The sequence below is a fragment of the Lampetra planeri genome, chromosome 42, assembly GCF_965212315.1.
Source record: "Lampetra planeri chromosome 42, kcLamPlan1.2.h2, whole genome shotgun sequence".
NCBI classification, from domain to species: Eukaryota; Metazoa; Chordata; class Hyperoartia; order Petromyzontiformes; family Petromyzontidae; genus Lampetra; species Lampetra planeri.
The window spans coordinates 5,641,015-5,662,134 of record NC_136148.1 but is presented as its reverse complement, the minus strand read 5'-3'; the positions used below and the strand labels follow the sequence as shown (position 1 = coordinate 5,662,134).

The window sequence follows — 21,120 nt, the reverse complement described above, 5'->3', positions numbered from 1 at the left end:
GGTCCTGTGCCGACTGTACGTCGACTGAACCTCAAATGAGCTCCTGGTGCAATGTGTCAACATCAGCAACGGGTAGAGACAACGGCGGCCAGTGCTGACTAACAGCACTTGCCCCAACAGTCTGTAAAAGGCTATTCTGGGAATCTTTGTCTGTGCGTGCGTGACACTGGCCTCACCGCGTCGTGCGTGCGTGACGCTGGGCTCACCGTGTCGTGCGTGACGCTGGGCTCACCGTGTCGTGCGTGACGCTGGCCTCACCGTGTCGTGTGTGCATGACGCTGGGCTCACCGTGTCGTGCGTGACGCTGGCCTCACCGTGTTGTGCGTGCGTGACGCTGGGCTCACCGTGTCGTGCGTGACGCTGGGCTTACCGTGTCGTGCGTGACGCTGGCCTCACCGTGTCGTGCGTGCGTGACGCTGGGCTCACCGTGTCGTGCGTGACGCTGGGCTCACCGTGTCGTGTGTGCGTGACGCTGGGCTCACCGTGTCGTGCGTGACGCTGGCCTCACCGTGTCGTGCGTGCGTGACGCTGGCCTCACCGCGTCGTGCGTGCGTGACGCTGGCCTCACCGTGTCGTGCGTGCGTGACGCTGGCCTCACCGTGTCGTGCGTGCGTGACGCTGGCCTCACCGTGTCGTGCGTGCGTGACGCTGGCCTCACCGTGTCGTGCGTGCGTGACGCTGGCCTCACCGCGTCGTGCGTGCGTGCCGCTGGGCTCACCGTGTCAAGGGTGCTGAACAGCTGCCGGAGGGCCTCCGTCACGGGCCGCTCCAGGAAGCGGGCAAACTCCTCCACGCTCGCCGGGGGAGCACGCGACGCCCGCGCGCGCCGCTCCACGCCGTTCTCTGCACCCAGGCTGACGGGCACGCACCAGTCATCGTCGTCATCGTCGCCATCATCACACGGCAGATGTCGCCATCTCCAACACCGATGGGAGACTGCTTGAGAACGACCCCAAAGGGCGATCGCGGTCGGCAGTCTCGGACGCTACCGCCTACGGTAGTCGCGCAGCTTCAGTCGGACCCACCGATTCACGCGGCTAATACGACACAGCCCCCTACGATGCTTCGGAAGCCACTTTGTTGAGCTATCGTTTGCGGTAGCCAGGAGCTGTGTAGCTCAGCGGGCCTCAGCTGGTAAAATAAACATGTATGTATTTTTTACGTAGTTTATCATTTCATTGTTACCGGCCACAAGTTGGAAGTCCATCTCGGACGGTATCGACCAGTCCAAACGTCTGCTCTGAGCTCACGGACGAGCAACGTTCGTCGAACTTGTTTCGCGCCGTACGCAGCCAACCGTGCCCATCGGAGGCGCGGGGGTGGGGGGGGCAAGGACAATAAACTAAACGCACAAAGCCACTCGTCCACTTTCCATCGTTGGCTGGCGGCGGTTCACGCGAATATCGCCGTGCTACGGCTCCGGCCGGTGGGACCTCCGCCCGCGTCGTCCCTGTCCCGGACAACTCCGCGATTAGATCGAGTGCCGAGGGACAACCGCTTGACCATCTGCTCTGGCCTGGTTTAGAGCATCTGCTGAGCTGGTAATCAAGATAATTGAGGCGTAATTCAACACTGGACTGTGGCGGTTAAGTAAATTATCGCATTAAATTGCGTTGGTGAGATGGAGGCAACGGAGGTGGGTAACAGGGCAACGGCGACGGAGCGCCGCTGTCGTGCGGCGCCGTCGCGGCCGCGTGTTAGAGTTAAAGTGCCGCAGCCAGGGTTAACCCCCGCTGGCTCCCAATACAATCCGGATCAATTTCAAGATCGCACGCATCCTCTGCTAGATCCTCCCATGGAATGCGTGTAGGTTGAACTTCTTTTGCACCGTACGTAGCCAACCGTGCTCATCGGAGGAACTAAACCCTGCCCCTACCTTTCCCCTCTCTCATCTCGCCCGACTCCCCTCCACGCACTCCCCTGCCTCTCCCATAGGGATGATAAAAATAAAGGTGTGTTACGTGCGCATCAGGGGCCTGTCACAGGCGCAGCGGAGGTGCGTCACTGGTGTGTGCATCACTGGTGTGTGCGTCACTGGTGTGTGTGTCACTGGTGTGTGCGTCACTGGTGCGTGCGTCACTGGTGTGTGCGTTCCAGGTGTGTGCGTCACTGGTGTGTGCGTCACAGGTGTGTGCGTCACTGGTGTGTGCGTCACTGGTGTGTGCGTCGCTGGTGTGTGCGTCACTGGTGTGTGCGTCACTGGTGTGTGCGTCACTGGTGTGTGAGTCACTGGTGTGTGCGTCGCTGGTGTGCGCGTTCCAGGTGTGTGCGTCACTGGTGTGCACGTCACTGGTGTGTGCGTCACTGGTGTGTGAGTCACTGGTGTGTGAGTCACTGGTGTGTGCGTCACTGGTGTGCGCGTCACTGGTGTGCGCGTCACTGGTGTGTGCGTTCCAGGTGTGTGCGTCGCTGGTGTGTGCGTCGCTGGTGTGTGAGTCACTGGTGTGTGAGTTCCAGGTGTGTGCGTCACTGGTGTGTGCGTCCTCGGTGTGTGCGTCACTGGTGTGTGCATCACTGGTGTGTGCGTCACTGGTGTGTGCGTCACTGGTGTGTGCATCACTGGTGTGTGCGTCACAGGTGTGTGCATCACTGGCGTGTGCGTCACAGGTGTGTGTGTTCCAGGCGGGCACGTCGCAGGCGTAGCGGAGGTGCGCCCCGCGCCAGCCATCCGGCGAGTGAGCGTACCGCAGCGAGCGGAGCAGCGCGTCCACGTCCGCCGTGGCCACCGTCTCCCGCGAGGCCTCGTGGCGGTCTCGCTGGCCCAGGTAGCTTTCCAGGGTCACGTCCGAGAGCGGCACGCGCAGCGCCCTGGCACGTGCGTACGCGGGCACGCGGTGACGCGGTGACGCGGTACACAGCGCGTTCGACAACCGTTGCCGCACGTCGCACGGGTTCGTAGTTCGAATCCAGCGGCCGCCCCGGTTATTAACCGCGGGTGCGCGTTAACCGCTTCGCAGCGGACGACAAAGATTCCATGACGTCATTCGCAAGGGGAGGGCATCGTGTGCCGGCATCGTCGGGGGTCCACGTTTGCCAAATTCGGAAATTCCACCGCAAATGACTCAGTTGGGGATTGTACAAAGCGTAGCACAGTACTCGGCACGGAGGAATGCATCACACAGCATGCAGCACATTGCACGGCACACAGCAGGAATCACACCGTACTCAGCACGGAGTGATGCAGCACATTGCACACAGCACACAGCGTGAATCACACAGTACGCAGCGTGAATCACACAGTACTCAGCACGGAGTGATGCAGCACATTGCACACAGTACACAGCATGAATCACACAGTACGCAGCGTGAATCGCACAGTACTCAGCACGGAGTAATGCAGCACATTGCACACAGTACGCAGCGTGAATCACACAGTAGACAGCACGGAATAATGCAGCACATTGCACACAGCACACAGCGTGAATCACACAGTAGACAGCACGGAGTAATGCAGCACATTGCACACAGTACACAGCATGAATCACACAGTACACAGCACGGAGTAATGCAGCACATTGCACACAGTACACAGCATGAATCACACAGTACTCAGCACGGAGTAATGCAGCACATTGCACACAGTACGCAGCATGAATCACACAGTACTCAGCACGGAGTAATGCAGCACATTGCACACAGTACGCAGCATGAATCACACAGTACGCAGCGTGAATCACACAGTACTCAGCACGGAGTAATGCAGCACATTGCACACAGTACACAGCGTGAATCACACAGTACTCAGCACGGAGTAATGCAGCACATTGCACACAGTACACAGCATGAATCACACAGTACACAGCGTGAATCACACAGTACTCAGCACGGAGTGATGCAGCACATTGCACACAGTACACAGCGTGAATCACACAGTACTCAGCACGGAGTAATGCAGCACATTGCACACAGTACACAGCATGAATCACACAGTACGCAGCATGCATCACACAGTACTCAGCACGGAGTGATGCAGCACATTGCACACAGCACACAGCATGAATCACACAGTACGCAGCGTGAATCACACAGTACTCAGCACGGAGTGATGCAGCACATTGCACACAGTACACAGCGTGAATCACACAGTACTCAGCACGGAGTAATGCAGCACATTGCACACAGCACGCAGTACACTTCACACAGTAAGTACGTCGGCGCACGCACACAGCACACAAACAAACATGCACTCGCGGCGCGCGTCAGCTGCCCTTACCTGGCCATGATTCTCCGCACGTTGCTGCCGAAGAGGGTGGGGTCCCGCTTCTCCTCGTCGCTCGGGTAGTAGACGGGCAGGAACTGCTCGCAGCGACAGCACACGGTACAATTTAGATTTAAAGCTTCTTTCGTGACTGCAGGGATTCGTCTTCTCGGTTCTTTCGGTGAAGTCGCGTAGAAGGGAAATAATAAAATAATAAAATAATAAAACGTAATAAGATAAAATTCTCAGCTTAAATGTACGCTGCCAAGCTTGGTGGTGTTCATTCGGACGCTGTCTTTCCGACAGACCTGTTCTTCACCTGAGGACGGCTGCTTGGGTTGTGGCCGAAACGTCGTGAGAATTTAATCTTATTATCTTTTATTTTTATTATTTTATTATTTCCCTTCTACGTGACTTTACCGAAAGAACCAAGAAGAGCGCACGGCAAGGCACGCAGTGCACAGCACGCGATACGCAGCGCACAGCACAAGCCAGAGGGGTAACACTGCACGTGACAGCACACAGACAGGTCACAGCAGCAGCAGCACACAGCAAGACACACAGCCTGGTGACAGCAACAACACCAGCACATAGCAAGACACACATCACACGATGGCACACAGCCTGGTGACAGCAACAACAACAGCAGCACACAGCAAGACACACAGCCTGGTGACAGCAGCAGCAGCAGCAGCAAGACACACAGCCTGGTGACAGCAACAGCAACAGCAGCACACAGCAAGACACACAGCCTGGTGACAACAGCAGCAGCAGCACACAGCAAGACACACAGCCTGGTGACAGCAACAGCAGCACACAGCAAGACACACAGCCTGGTGACAACAGCAGCAGCACACAGCAAGACACACAGCCTGGTGACAGCAACAGCAGCAGCACACAGCAAGACACACAGCCTGGTGACAGCAGCAGCAGCAGCACACAGCAAGACACACAGCCTGGTGACAGCAGATAGGCACACATCACACGATGGCACACAGCCGGGTCACAGCAGCAGCAGCACACTGGTGCTTGCGATGTCGCTTTCTGGTATTCCCACGGTGTGGTGCGTGGTTATGATTGTGGAGGAATTCATAGTGTGAGCCATTCGTTGTTGCCATGCGTAAATCCAGGCAGTGCAATTGAACCGATGAAAACAGAGGAAGTCAAACACATCTGTGTGGTGGGGGTACCACTCTTCCGGATTCATTAGGGCTACAATTTCGGCGAGATGATGAAAATGGTGAATTTGAACCCAAGGCCATGAAAGCTTGGACATGGAGATGCAATCACCACCTTAGGTCATTGAGACATCTGTGATTCAAGCCAAAAACTCGGTTATAATAAAAAAAAACCTGTAAATTAAATGATAGTCGCAGTGCCAGTTTCAGCAGAGAAAGCTACATCGTATCAGATTTTTGGTCCAAAGCAAACAATTTAATTTTATTTGTTTAAGTTAATTTCACCTTCCCAAAGCTGGACAAATTAGATTCGTTTTGCTGTTGCCGGCGATTGGGCAACCGAGATCGCGACGTCCAATCGGATCATGGACAGAGGTCACGTGACTACCAGTGCGCAGTCAACCACTCAACGTTAGTGAAGCACACGCTTTTCAATGTTAATCACCGTTACTTGAAACTTAGAACTAGTTTTATTTTGCCAGCGACCAGGCCACAAATGATAGCTCAACGGAAGGAGCTCATCACGTGGGAAATCATTCTGTGTACGATTGAAAACGGGGCGGCGACTGCTCCCACCGCCAGCAACGATTGCCGGCAACAATGCAACAGAGCAGGAATAGAAGTAACAAAGACCTCCTTGTATAGCCCTTGACAGAAATGTGCTGTTAGCCAACACCTAATTAAGGTCGGTACAGCGCACGAAGGTGGTGGTGTGGTGGTGTGGCCAACACCACGCCCGGCCGCTTTTGTCTCCCCAGTGCTGATGTTTACAGACCGCACCAGATTCAGAGATATTCTGTTTCTGACAGCGAGCGAGAATCGAATTAGGGTCGCCGGGTACGCAGCGCAACACGCTGATCGCTGTGCCACCGCTCCCTCCACAGCAGGGGCAACGCAGCCACCCACAGACACAGCCACGCACACAGACGCAGCCACGCACACAGACGCAGCCGCACACAGACGCAGATTGAGAAGAAGCAATTAAAGTGAATGACACACACCTCAATTTCAATGCGGTTATGTGGCTGGCAAAGAGTGAGCCACAATATCTGCAGGCTGCAAAGATCACGAGCCAAACACAACACGTTAGTGACGCGGCAATCACGAGTGCAGACGGTTAGACGGGGGCGCGTCGTTTTTAACAAAATAAACCATACATTTAATCGAAGCAATTACAGCACTCAAATAATATCAACATCGTGGTTTTCTCTGGATTCATACAGCATCTCTCCTGTTCACAGCAGAGGTCGCAAACGGGTTTTGATTCCTTACCCGTACCCGGCCGCACCAGGGTCGCAAACGGCTACCCGTACCCGTACCCGGCCGGGTACGGGTAGCCGGGTATCGGGTAGGGTACGGGTATCGGGTACCCGGTTGCGACCTCTGGTTCACAGCCCTGAGTGAGTCGTGGAAATTCTCCATTACTATGGCGGGGGGGGGGGTCAGCCTATCCATAGAACCACTGAAACATTTTTTTGGTATTTGCGGCATTCATATAGCACACGGTGATCATTAAAGTTTTTCACAAACGTGGATCATCTGCCAGTAGGTGGCGATCTTGCTGCATGATGTAACGCAATGAAACGCACAATGCGGTACTCGTTTAATTGAACCGGGAGTGATGATGGGCGAGGATTTCGGGATCTCACAGCCGAGTTGACACCGAAACACCAAACTCGAACCAATCGAACATGGCGTTTAAATTTAGTTTTCATATTAATTAAACTGATCCCTACGCAATAATAAGATGCAATTGAGCAAAGCATTGTGGGTCCGAATCGGAGCGTCGCGATGATTTGTGAATGCCGAATGGGAAAAGAAAAACAACTCGGTTTTTGGCAAGGCATGGGAGGAACTAAGTAAACTATTTTTTTATTTTACCAGGTAAGGCTCACTGAGCTATATAGTTCTTTTTCGATTTAAAGCTTTCGTGACTGCAGGGATTCATCTTCTTGGTTCTTTCGGTAAAGTCACGTAGAAGGGAAGTAATAAAATAATAAAAATAAAACATAATAAAATAATTCACGCTGTCGCCTCGACAGACCTGGTTTCACCTGAGGACGGCTGCTTGCGTTGTGGCCGAAACGTCGTGAGAATCATTTAATTATGTTTTATTTTTATTATTTTATTATTTCCATTCTACGTGACTTTACCGAAAGAACCAAGAAGATATATAGTTCTTTTTCACAAATGATAGTTCAACAAAGTGGCTTATCACGTGAAAATTTACAGCAGCCAAATACTCTAAATGCACGATTCTAAATGTGGAGGGAAAAACCAAAGGACACGGAGAAAAACCCACGCGACCACAGGGAGAGAGACACGCAAACTCCAAATATACAGCAGCAGGCGTCAGGGTCGGGATCGAACCCACGACCTCCTGCACACCAGGCGAGGTAGTTAACATCGCCTAGCCACCGTGATGATGATGAGAGACACTGCAAACTCCAAATATACAGCAGGCGTCAGGGTCGGGATCGAACCCACGACCTCCTCCATATCAGGCGAGGTAGTTGACATCTCCTAGCCACCGTGATGATGATGAGAGAGACACCACAAACTCCAAATATACAGCAGGCGTCAGGGTCGGGATGGAACCCACGACCTGCTGTATACCAGGCGAGGTAGTTAACATCTCCTAGCCACCGTGGCGCCACCTATTGCTGCAGCATACCTCTCTACACTCCCGTGTGTATAATAATCATCATCATCATTATAATGACTTTTATATACAGATATACCCAGGAAAGCCTCACCGAATCCCAAGACTTTTTCAGGAGGGTCCCGCTACATTGTGAAGTCGTGGCGCGTGTGCGAGCACGCTTTTGTTTTATAGTCACAGGAGGGAAACCGGAGAACACCCCCCCCCTCCCCGAGGAAACCCACACAGGAGCGGAGTCGGGGGTCGACACGACAATGTCAGCACCCCCCCCCGCACCAAACCACGCCAACGAGCGCGGCGAGGTACAGCCAAACAACCGCTCTACGACCGTGCATGGGTGCGGGAAGGCCTTCTCATCCAGCGGTGGACTGACAAAGGGGCTCCCCCCCCCCCCCCCATCGCATGACGTGTTACTTGACCCGGCCACCGTTATTGACCTCGTAGGTTCAGGAATGCCCAAGTCAGTGCCGGAATGGACCAGGTAGAGTCACGCGAACTTTCGTTGCGTTACAAGCGAGCGTGCCGAGTCGTGCCGCGTGTTTGTTCAGCACCACGTCCGACGTTTCGCCCCCCCCCCTGCTCCCCCGTTCTGGGGCATTCATCAGGAAATTAACTGACGAAAGCTCCCACCCAGCATGCGGAGTGAATCGTCCGATATAATCGTGCCAAGGCACCGCATCCATACACATCATCACATTAGCTTGAATAGGCTGTTGAGGAAAGTGCTGTTAGCGAGCACCTATTAAGGCTGGCGTGGTGTACGAGGTGGTTGTGTGGCCAACACTACACCCAGCAACCTTTGTCTTCCCAGTGCTGATGTGCTATACACGCCACACCAGATACTCATTGAAGCCTGGGTCGACTTAATGGGTGGGCCCAGGACCGATTCAAATATTCGCCACTTTAATCGGTCCGGAGCAGGAATCAAACTCGGGTCGCCGGGTTCGTAGTGAGGTGCGCTAACCACTACGCCACCACTCCCCAAAGACATAGGCGCATGCTCACGCACACTTAAACACACATGCACACATACCTACACACGCACACACGCACAAACACGTGTTTGGCACAATGTCCGACGTTTCGCTCCACGTGCTGGGAGCTTTTTCAGGAAATTAACTCACGAACCCTTTCCGAGACACGTGCAAGTCGCAGGGCGGGCGTCCCGTTCACCGCCGAATCTCGGAGCACGCGGCTCGGCGTTCGATTTGATTTAGAGAGACGTAGCAGCAGCAGCGCCGTTGTTTTTAAAGACGTTGTTACTCACCGCAGAGAACCGCAGCGACACGACCGCACTCCTCGATAGCTGGCGCTGAAACTGGGACACTCCCTCCCGCACGGCCTTTTACATCCGATTCCGGGACGTCGTCGGAATGGGAAAGACTTCAAACTCCCAGGATGCGGAGCGAAACGTCGGACATCGTGGCTGTATGAGCCGATGAAGTGATCGGAGAGCTGAGAATATTCTCAGTTGTTTACGGGAGTGGCTGGGCCCTCACATCTCATTGATATTCACAAACACTTCCCAACGATCAATGTTATTCAATTACGCACTCACAATGTATCGACTTTTTGTGGTTGTTTTTAGAGCGTGTGTGTCACATTCAGCCCTTCAGCGCCTGAGTCATACGCTGTCCAGGCTCAAGCTTGCTTAGCTTGCGAGACTTCTTCTCGGTTCTTTCGGTAAAGTCTACTCGACAGATCTGCTCTCCGTCTGAGGACGGCTGCTTGCGTTGTGGCTGAAACGTCGTGAGAATTATTTTACTATGTTACATTTTTATTATTTTATTATTTCCATTCTACGTGACTTTTCCGAAAGAACCAAGAAGATGAATCCCTGCAGTCACGAAAGCTTTAAATCGAAACTTGCGAGACTTGTTGATATCGGGCGCTACCACGGGCGATTTGGGAACGGCTAAACATTAGTCGTTCTCATTGCGGTGCATTTGTGGCTGCGTAACTGCGAGTCTCCGAGTGGTACGGACGTGCAGGCTAAATGTGAACAAGTTGGCGCGTTTTGTGGGCGAGCAGTAAACATTGTTAAAACTCACGCCGTCGGTCCATGCCAAGTCCAAGTTATCGTGTCCTGCAATTAACACGCGGACACACAAACACACGCACGCACAAACACACGCACGCACAAACACACGCACGCACAAACACACGCACGCACAAACACACGCACGCACAAACACACGCACGCACAAACACACGCACGCACAAACACACGCACGCACACAAACACACGCACGCACAAACACACGCACACACAAACACACGCACGCACGCACCGGCGATTAGCTACGAAAGAAGTTCAACACACATACAAACAGACCAATACAAGTTCGATTTAAAGCTTTTGTGACTGCAGGGATTCATATTCTTGGTTCTTTCGGTAAAGTCACGTGTAGTTTTATTTGTATTATTTTATTATTTCCCTTCTATGAACCAAGAATATGAGACCAATACAAGTTGCGTAACGAGCACCCATTCAGGCCGGTACGGCACACGAGGAGGATGAGTGGCCGTCACCACTACGCCCTTTGTATCTTCGCTGCCGATGTCTAAACATCGCAACAGGTACTCATTTGAGGCTGAGCTGACCTAGGGGAAGCCCATAAACCGGGAGCGGGAATTGAACTCGGGTCGACGGGCTCATAACGCAGCGTGCTAACCGCCACGCACACACTTCGACGCACCGCTTACAAATGTTTTCACAGCAAAGGCAATACACGAGTGTGTACTAGATTTAACCACACACACGCACAGAGCTGTTGTGATGGATGTTCTCATCAGTTACACGGGCCGTGGGTTCACGGGCTGTTCACAGGCAGGCTATTTGCGTCGACGGACGCAAAGCCATTATGTCACGGATATTGATGCGGGATCGGGTTTCTGGATTCCAAAATTACACCTCCCGCGTTTGCTCTTTGGTCGATGGGATTACGGTGGCTACGCCACTCAATAATGCAACATCCCGGCAGCATCAGCAGCAAAGCCCCTTTGTCAAATCCACTGCTGGATGGAGGCTTTGCCTTACCATACCTCACCACGCTGGTCAGTGTGGGTTGGTATAAAGGGGGCGGGGGGCAGGGAGGGCAGGACCAGTTTTGACATTCACAAGAGGGTTTCTCTGGGTTAGATCACGTAAATATAATTGTGTCGTTAAACCCGACACAGACAATTAGTAAGGTTTGTCACGTAAACAAAACGCGCCAATTAGTTTCAGCACCAGCGGTGTGTTGGGGACTAAACCCACTACAACATTTATAATTCGAGTACTGTGACGTTTCGCCGGTAATTGCAACAACCAGCATCGTCAGGCGACAGCCGGAGTTGTGGAGAGATCCTCATCCTGTTGCGGTCTTCAACAGAGAGGAGGGGGGTAAATGTGACGTCATCACTTGCGAGCCAATCAGGTGCGCAGATGGGGGGGGGGGGAGGTTAATGTCGTCATCTATGACAATAAATATCTATCATTAGTTGGGGTCTTACTCTTTGGTTCTTTCGGTAAAGTCACGTAGGTAAAAAAATAAAAAATACATTTTTTTTTTTACTTTTATTTATTTAAAAAAAGTAAATTTACTTTTATTTTATTTTTCACCCACGTGACTTAACCGAAAGAACCAAAGAGTATGGATCCTTGCAGTCACGAAAACTTCAAATCTAGAAAGTTGGGGTATTCACAGTTAAGCCACATACATAATGTACCTTAGGTACGTGACTAATTTTCACATCGCTCACCGCTCATGTTAGCCGTGGTCAGTAAATCCAACTCAGGTTGTCGGTGTTCATAGCGCTCTGCACTAACCACCGCTCCACCATGGTAGTACTTACCCGTGCTTTATTGCAGTGAGCATTGAGCCGCCTAGGCTTATGCAGTCTATTTATTTTGCAACCGTGTTGACACTTAATTGTCACACAAGTGCCGGGCGCCGCTGACTCTCACTGCCAGTGTGGCCTGTAACCCAGCACTGTTGAGCAGAGGTCGCAATCGGGTACCCGATACCCGTACCCTACCCGATACCTGGCTACCCGGCCGGGTACGGGTATCTGTTTGCGACCCTGGTGCGGCCGGGTACGGGTACGGGTAGGCCGTGAGTCACTGGTGAGTAACCGTTTGTCACCCTTCTTGGTTCTTTCGGTAAAGTCACGTAGAATGGAAATAATAAAATAATAAAAATAAAACATAATAAAATAATTCTCACGACGTTTCGGCCACAACGCAAGCAGCCGTCCTCAAGTGGAGAACAGGTCTGTCGAGAAGACTTTAAGAAGATGAATCCCTGCAGTCTCGAAAGCTTTAAATCGTTTGTCACTCATTTCCCAACGTCTTGTCTCTTCTCACAATTCAAGTTCCTAGAATCAACCCACCCGCGCCTGCAACATGGCTTCATCCCAGAGGTCGCAATCGGGTACCCGTACCCGTACCCTACCCGATACCCGGCCGGGTACGGGTATCCGGGTATCGGGTAGGGTACGGGTACTCGTTTGTGACCCTGGTGCGTCCGGGTACGGGTAAGGAATCAAAACCCGTTTGCGACCTCTGCTGTTGAGGCAGCGTGGGGGGGGGAGGGGGTGTTGGATCGCACATAAATTCGTGAAACCACCTAAAGCGCTAGCGTGCGGGCTTCCTTGTGCAGGCGTTAAAAAACAACCAGGGAGCAGCTTTGATCTGCGATTCGAAATTAATGACGCCGTATTAAATGTAACATTATCATGATTATTATTATTCATCATCTCCCTAAACTTTCACCGTCTGACACTGTCTTTGCGCGATGTATGAGCGACCTGATGAGATAGGGTTTCTGTGCTGGGTGATGATGCGAATCTGCATTCAGATAGGCATCAGTGTGCGTTCACTTTCGGTAGACGCTGCGGGTTATTTTGCCATTTTGACCGCGTCCAAGAAAAATATCCAAGAAGGGGGGTAATGTTGTTCACCTCCATTTCCATGGTGAACTGAATGGCTGGGTTTTTTTTTACTGATTTACCATGTTGGGTGGTGGAGGGTTGCGACACATTTATAAATAACGCGATCTAACCCAAAAATCTTTATTATGAAGCCATTCTCTTTAAATTTTGATTTAAAGCTTTCGTGACTGCAGGGATTCATCTTCTTGGTTCTTTCTGTAAAGTCACGAAGAAGGGAGACAATTTTTTTGCTGTGGATTTCACACCTGATGATGATTGCTTGTGCTGCAGTCGAAACGTCGTGAGAATTTGATCGTTTGATATTTTTATTATTTTATTATTTCCCTTCTACGTGACTTTACCGAAAGAACCAAGAATATATAAGCCATTCTCTGTTAAGTTTTCCTCTCTTTCCAGTTCCTTCCATTTTTCCGAACAACAACATTTTAAATGTTCCTGTTGTTATTGTTGTTGTCCATCCTACGTAGATAGGTGTCCAAATCGTGCCAGTTTCCTTTTCATCGCTGCCTGCAACATCGGGTCGTCTTCTTCCACGTGCAAACCTTTTTCTGACTTACACATCGGTCACTCCTCTCAGTTGCCCATCGTATCCATCACCATTAATATTATCGGTTATAAATACCTCACCGCAACCCCCCCCCCCTCTACCAGGGCGCGCGTACACACAGCCGGTGTTGGTATCGCGTGTCGCGGACCCGTGGTGGCGCCAGAGTGACCACAATCACCGGCACTTCCCCCGTCTCTTTCGCTCGCTCCTCTTTCTTTGGCAGTGCCACCCACTGATTGAGGATCCGCTTCGAGGAGGACGCGAAACCCTCGATCGGCGCTGTGCTCCGAGACGAACGAAGGGCCCAGTGGGAGACCCACTGCTGGTCGGGATGCGTGTAAACGTGTGCGTGTGTTGAGAGATCAATTTAACACGTGGGCTTTCGCGACCAATATTATTCATCATATAGGTTTTTGGGTCAGATCGCGTTATTTATAACGACACATTTATAAATAACGCGATCTGACCCAAAAACCTATATTATGTGTTGAGAGATGTTGTGTTATCATGCTTCCCTCTCTGCTCGCGCGCTCACTCGGTGATCCTCGCGTGTACGCTCGCGTGCGGACGTATGTTGAAATTGTTTTGCACCGTGTGTAGCCAACCGTGCTAATTGGAGGTATGAGGGGAAGGAAAAACTAAACACAAAAAGCAGTTCTAACTAAATGAGTTCTCTATCTGGATGATTAAAAAGTGCAAAGCTCCAGCGGCTTCCTAATATCGGAAGGAAGCGCGTTCCAGACGGACACTGCAGGACAACTGCCTCTCTCAACATCGTGTTGGTCGTGGATGGGGGATTATGTCACCATACTTCCCCACGCTGGTTGCTGCTGGTCAGTAAAGTTGGTGAGCACAGAAGTGCAGTGCGCTGCGACGGGATTGTGCCACGTAGCCCTCTGCTGCCCACGAGACGGGACCTGTAACCTATAGCACCTATTATGCATTGGCGGTGTTGAACGAAAATCCTTCAATTGTGGACGAGACCTTCCGGGGGGACATTCTGTACTCGAAGTGTGTACACTTTATAGGCGCGGGGGTTGATAAACGGATGAGTATTACGTGTCCTATAAAACACGCGCACACACACACACAAAACAGGCACTGCACAAACGTATTGCGTTTCATATCACGCGATACCCACGGCAACAATGCACCTCGCTACAGAGGCTGCCTCTTGCCAGCGCGTCCGGAGATCCCGGTTTTCTCACCATTTTGTTTCCGTATCGCAACACCACCGGCTGGATCGGCACACCAGGAATGAAAGCGCCTGCACCAGAGTAAACAAAAGCATGAATGAATGAACGCATCAAAGGGTCAAACAAGTACTGTGAATAAAGAAGTAGAGCGCTGGCAATTGCAATGGTAAGAAGACAATCAATCAGATATCCTCATCATCAGCAGCCATGGTCAATCCACTGCTAGATGAAAGCTACCACCAAAGGCCCCCCCCCCCCCTAAAGCCACTGACACCACCTCTCACGATCCTGCGATAGATGCAACAGTCCTATCTCGTGTCAGCAAACGAGACAATTTGTCAGCTCTGGCAAGAATGGCCGTGTGGTGACGAGTGTGATCAAACTGGCAACCCCCCCGCATCAACCCTTTGCAGCAGCGTGTTTACATGCATTAACCGCCTTAGACGAGCACTCACTATTTTATCATTATAAATTGTTTGGCACACGATGTTCAGCTGCCGTTCGACTCGTGGCAAGCGCGTGAATCGTCGCCACCCCTCACCTGGTTTGAACTTGATCAGGCAGGTCCTGTTGGTGCACGTTCCCTCTGGGAAGATCATGATCTGCGGCGAGAGGGGACAGAACAAGTTTCGAACAACAAGGGTTATTTATTTCCCATTTATTTATTTTAATCCGCACAGCTTTACTCTGCACCGAAATGCACAGGGGCGATCCGCTCTCTTACAGGGTTATTGTGCGCAAGATCTGCTCTTTCTTTGTCCTGACCTGTTTTTTTTTTTACAATTAGACGATCCTAAAACTCTGCGATGCGCGTCTGGATAGTCTCTTTAATAGTTCCCAGATTCTGCAAACAATTTGGATTGAATGTATTTCATGGATTCCCAACTAAGTTTACCTTCTCTCGGCAACTTCGTTCTGCCATGTCTGTCCTCGCTTAAACCGACTCCGTTAACGTCACTCAAAGTTTAAGCGTGTCATTTTTTGCAACGTAATTGCTATTGTCAAGTTTGGTGGGATTTTTATTTTTCAATCTGTAATCGTGGATTGCTTTGATGTCGTCTGCTGGTTGAGACTCCCTTGAAAGAAAGCTTCTTAGCACAATAAATGTTCTGATTCTACATCTCTGGCCTCTCTCTGTGTGTGCGTGCTGTGAAGGAGGGTCGTTGCCTGAAACGTCGCCCATTGCACGCTTCCTATTTAAGGCCGCAGGGTTATTGCCTGCTCACGCCGCTGCAGGTGGGAAGGCCGGTAACCACTAAGCTCCCCCTGTGTTGTCCATCAGAGGATGATGAGGGGTGAGGGGAGGGGTAAGGAGGAGGAGGGCTTTGCGCTGTCGCGTAAAAAGGCCAAAAAAAATTCCAAAGCGCTTATCGGCTTCCAAACATTATTTAATGACCTGGGTCAAACGGACATTCTTTTTTTTTTTAAACACGCGTAGGCAATTCCGCTGACATTTTTCCGGGACCACACAAGGCCGAGTTGGCAGCGGTACACTACTTTCGAGCGTATGTTTAACAGCGGCTTATGCCATCGGGTGTAACGGCTGCGTCCGATGAGAAGAACACGGTGAAGGCGGCGCAAACACAGTCGTGGGGGCGTGCACGGGTATGGCTTTCCTGGCAGGAATCTATGCACTTTTTTGTTTGCATTGTTTGTTTGTTGTCGTAACTCGCTGACCCATCGCTACCGGAGATTCGTACCTCATTTGATTCCTCCATCGGCGTCCGCGCTGCCGATTCAACACTTGAACGAGGACAAACGCACGCGGGAAAGCGTTACAGAATCCACGTGCGTGCGTCGTTTTTCTTCCTTTTCTTTTAGCTTTTGGAGGTCGTGGTGGGGGGTGGTGGGGGGGGGGGCTTGAACTCGACTCACCGGAGGCCACTTCCCCTTGGTGGCCGCTCGTCTCTTGATCTCCTCCACGGTGTTCCGCCGAGAGTTGGGGTCGTCGCGGGACACGAACACGGGCTGCACGTACTTGATGAGCGCTGTGGGCACACGCGCGGATACACACGAGGGTACACACGAGGGTACACACAAGGGTACACACGCGGATACACACACAAGGGTACACATGAGGGTACACACAAGGGTACACACACAAGGGTACACACGAGGGTACACACAAGGGTACACACAAGGGTACACACAAGGGTACACACGAGGTTACACACGAGGGTACACACAAGGGTACACACAAGGGTACACACGCGGATACACACACAAGGGTACACACAAGGGTACACATGAGGGTACACACAAGGGTACACACAAGGGTACACACGCGGATACACACACAAGGGTACACACAAGGGTACACACGCAGATACACACGCGCGGATACACACGAAGGTACACACAAGGGTACACACGAGGGCACACGCGCGGATACACACGAGGGTACACACGAGGGCACACACAAGGGCACACGTGCGAGTAGAGAACACAGGCTGATATCCATCCAGCAGAGGTCGCAAACGGATTTTGATTCCTTACCAGTACTCGGCCGCACCAGGGTCGCAAACGGCTACCCGTACCCGGCCGGGTACGGGTAGCCGGGTATCGGGTAGGGTACGGGTATCGGGTACCCGGTTACGACCTCTGCCGTCCAGTGCTCGCAGAGCTGTATTGGCTTCCGGTTGCGGAGGGAATGCGTTACAAGTTCGCACTCATTACACACGAAGTGCTTGCCACAACCAAACTTGCGGATCTCGTCAATGAGCGTAGATCGTCTCGTGAACTCCGGTCATCCTCGCAGCGGCAGCGGCGGCTTTTGGCGAGCCATCGAACAACGACGGCCACCGCATCCGCGTGGCGCTTTCAGTTGTGTTTCTGCGGTCGTCTGGAACGCTCATCCGATATTAGGAAGCACTTATAAATCATCATCTCGTTGATTTAAACCTGCTTTTTGTGTTTAATACGCTGTCCTTTCTCCGCACCTCCGATTAGTACGGTTGGGCTTACGTACGGTGCGAAAGAAGTTCGACTTACACACATACACGAGGGTGATACAAGAAGATCGCCGAGTGAGTACGCGAGCAGAGAAGGAAGAATGACAGACCACAATCGAGGCAACGGACAACATCTCCTGCACGCTGCAGCGCTGTGAACCAAACGAGCAGAGTTCGATTTCTGACCACGACCAACATCACACGTTTAAGTCGCTCATTCATTATTGTCCGTTGGGTCAGATCGTTAGAGTAAAATACGTTGTAAACCCTCCTCCGCCCGACACGGGAAATCAATCAAGTTGTCACGTGACACAAACGTGCCAAATTTATTGCCGCTTCAGCACCCCGCTGGTAATGTTGGTGAGCAGTCTCGCAACATCTCGCTGCCAGTTACAACCAAACGGGCACCATCAGGCAGTCGCCGGAATTGTGTACAACACGCATTTTTCTGAGGCGATGTGACAGAAAAATCGATCCTGAATCACAATATCGCAAGGCTTCGTGTTAAATTAAAGTTGTTGTTGTTGTTGTTGTGGCAATTTTGGCACCTGGCTGGGAATACTTCACATCTTCCATCCCCCCAAAGCTCCTTACGGACGCGGAACGGAATTTGGCAGCGTCGAGTGACGTCCCATCACAGGGCGTCCGTCTCGCACAGACACAGCCGGGCTGCTCAAGGCAGCCGTCAGCAAGCCGCGCTGACCAGCGTGGCCAAGTGTCGTCACATAGCCCTCACGACCTCATTGGGGAGGGGTGGGGGGGGATGGAGGGGAGGGGTGGTGGTGGGGGATGGAGGGGAGGGGTGGTGGGGGATGAAGGGGAGGGGTGGTGGGGGATGAAGGGGAGGGGTGGTGGGGGATGAAGGGGAGGGGTGGTGGGGGATGATGGGGAGGGGTGGTGGGGGATGGAGGGGAGGGGTGGTGGGGGATGATGGGGAGGGGTGGTGGGGGATGGAGGGGAGGGGTGGTGGGGGATGATGGGGGAGGGGTGGTGGGGGGATGGAGGGGAGGGGTGGTGGGGGATGATGGGGGAGGGGTGGTGGGGGATGGAGGGGAGGGGTGGTGGGGGATGATGGGGGAGGGGTGGTGGGGGATGGAGGGGAGGGGTGGTGGGGGGATGATGGGGAGGGGTGGTGGGGGATGGAGGGGAGGGGTAGTGGGGGATGAAGGGGAGGGGTGGTGGGGGATGGAGGGGAGGGGTGGTGGGGGATGATGGGGAGGGGTGGTGGGGGATGGAGGGGAGGGGTGGTGGGGGATGAAGGGGAGGGGTGGTGGGGGATGGAGGGGAGGGGTGGTGGGGGATGATGGGGAGGGGTGGTGGGGGATGGAGGGGAGGGGTGGTGGGGGATGATGGGGAGGGGTGGTGGGGGATGGAGGGGAGGGGTGGTGGGGGATGATGGGGAGGGGTGGTGGGGGATGGAGGGGAGGGGTGGTGGGGGATGATGGGGGAGGGGTGGTGGGGGATGGAGGGGAGGGGTGGTGGGGGATGATGGGGGAGGGGTGGTGGGGGATGGAGGGGAGGGGTGGTGGGGGATGATGGGGGAGGGGTGGTGGGGGATGGAGGGGAGGGGTGGTGGGGGGATGATGGGGAGGGGTGGTGGGGGATGGAGGGGAGGGGTAGTGGGGGGTGAAGGGGAGGGGTGGTGGGGGATGGAGGGGAGGGGTGGTGGGGGATGATGGGGGAGGGGTGGTGGGGGATGGAGGGGAGGGGTGGTGGGGGATGATGGGGGAGGGGTGGTGGGGGATGGAGGGGAGGGGTGGTGGGGGATGATGGGGAGGGGTGGTGGGGGATGGAGGGGAGGGGTGGGATGAAGGGGAGGGGTGGTGGGGGATGGAGGGGAGGGGTGGTGGGGGATGAAGGGGAGGGGTGGTGGGGGATGAAGGGGAGGGGTGGTGGGGGATGAAGGGGAGGGGTGGAAGGGGGTTGAAGGGGAGGGGTGGTGGGGGATGAAGGGGAGGGGTGGGATGAAGGGGAGGGGTGGTGGGGGATGAAGGGGAGGGGTGGTGGGGGGTGAAGGGGAGGGGTGGTGGGGGATGGAGGGGAGGGGTGGTGGGGGATGATGGGGGAGGGGTGGTGGGGGATGGAGGGGAGGGGTGGTGGGGGATGATGGGGGAGGGGTGGTGGGGGATGGAGGGGAGGGGTGGTGGGGGATGATGGGGGAGGGGTGGTGGGGGATGGAGGGGAGGGGTGGTGGGGGATGAAGGGGAGGGGTGGTGGGGGATGAAGGGGAGGGGTGGTGGGGGATGGAGGGGAGGGGTGGTGTGAGAGACTGTTTGCAGGACACTTGCCAACGTGGGTAAGAATCATTCAGCAGAAAGCCGTTTTATAGTTCAGTGCATCGCATACTCCGACGACTTTTAAATGTGCACGTCTGTACGGTAACGCACACACTACACACACACCAACACATTTACAGTAACACACGGTTGTTGTTGTTGTTGTTGTGTTAGAGGTTTTCACAAGCCGAGAGCCAATCCCTGCCCTGCTGCTCCGTCCAGACCAGTTATCCGCCACTCCCCTACGAGTCCGACTCGCTGGAGCATCACCGTGGAGTGCACCGAACACTCCAGGGCAGAGGTCGCAAACGGGTTTTGATTCCTTACCCGTACCCCTACTCGGAACCGTACCCCTACTCGGAACCGTACCCGGCCGCACCAGGGTCGCAAATGGGCCGGGTACGGGTTCCCGTTACCTATCCGTACCCATACCCTACCCGAAATGAGTGACAGACGGTTACTCACCAATGACTCACGGCCTACCCGTACCCGTATCCGTACCCGGCCGCACCAGGGTCGCAAACGGGTACCCGTACCCGGCCGGGTATCGGGTACCCGGTTGCGACCTCTGCTCCAAGGTCTGCACCAGAAGGGGTTCCGCAACCCACTTGCTGTACCGCCACGTGTCTATTGAAACCTCCGTTCGTCCCTTGAGATGGAGCATCCTGCACAATGGCTGGCATCGCGTTTCTGCCAGTAGGGGGCAATGTTGCCACGTACAGTCCCAGTTATGTTTTTAAAAATAATTATTAATTAAGGTTGATTTTTTCTGAACCGAGATTTTCTTTTTTTTTATACCAATTTTGGAGAAACCCATTAGGTAGCGAGGGAGAACATACAAACTCCACGCATGAAAATGCCCGAGTCAGGAATCGAACCCATGCCCTTCTCGCTGCGATGCACGACGAGTTTCAACACCGTGCCACACTAAGCCCGCCTGAGTCCGGAACATGCTGGATTATCAATGCACACTAACGCACACTCACTCACTCTCACTCACTCTCACTCACAAAGACAAAGATCCCCCATATAGCCTTAACAGACTGTAGGGTCAAGTGCTGTTAGCGAGCACCTATGAAGGCCGGAACGGTACACGAGGGGGTGGTGGCCAGCACCACGCCCGACCGCCTTTGTCTCCCCAGTAGCGATGTTTACACACCGCACCAGGTACTCATTT

The 21,120-nt window shown here is 53.4% G+C and overlaps 1 protein-coding gene across 2 annotated transcripts in view; it reads right to left on the bottom strand.

The window, feature by feature from the left end:
• LOC144732335 (lysophosphatidylcholine acyltransferase 1-like) overlaps positions 1-21,120 on the bottom strand; it is a 58,474-nt gene that overhangs the window by 4,238 nt on the left and 33,116 nt on the right. For both annotated transcript variants that reach the window (XM_078613814.1, XM_078613813.1), the window contains 8 exons: positions 16,592-16,704; positions 15,258-15,318; positions 14,729-14,787; positions 10,090-10,124; positions 6,378-6,432; positions 4,214-4,296; positions 2,686-2,808; positions 719-854 (listed from right to left, as the gene is read on the bottom strand). In XM_078613814.1, the coding sequence (XP_078469940.1) occupies positions 719-854; positions 2,686-2,808; positions 4,214-4,296; positions 6,378-6,432; positions 10,090-10,124; positions 14,729-14,787; positions 15,258-15,318; positions 16,592-16,704 (665 nt within the window). The remainder of the gene's footprint in view (positions 1-718; positions 855-2,685; positions 2,809-4,213; positions 4,297-6,377; positions 6,433-10,089; positions 10,125-14,728; positions 14,788-15,257; positions 15,319-16,591; positions 16,705-21,120) is intronic.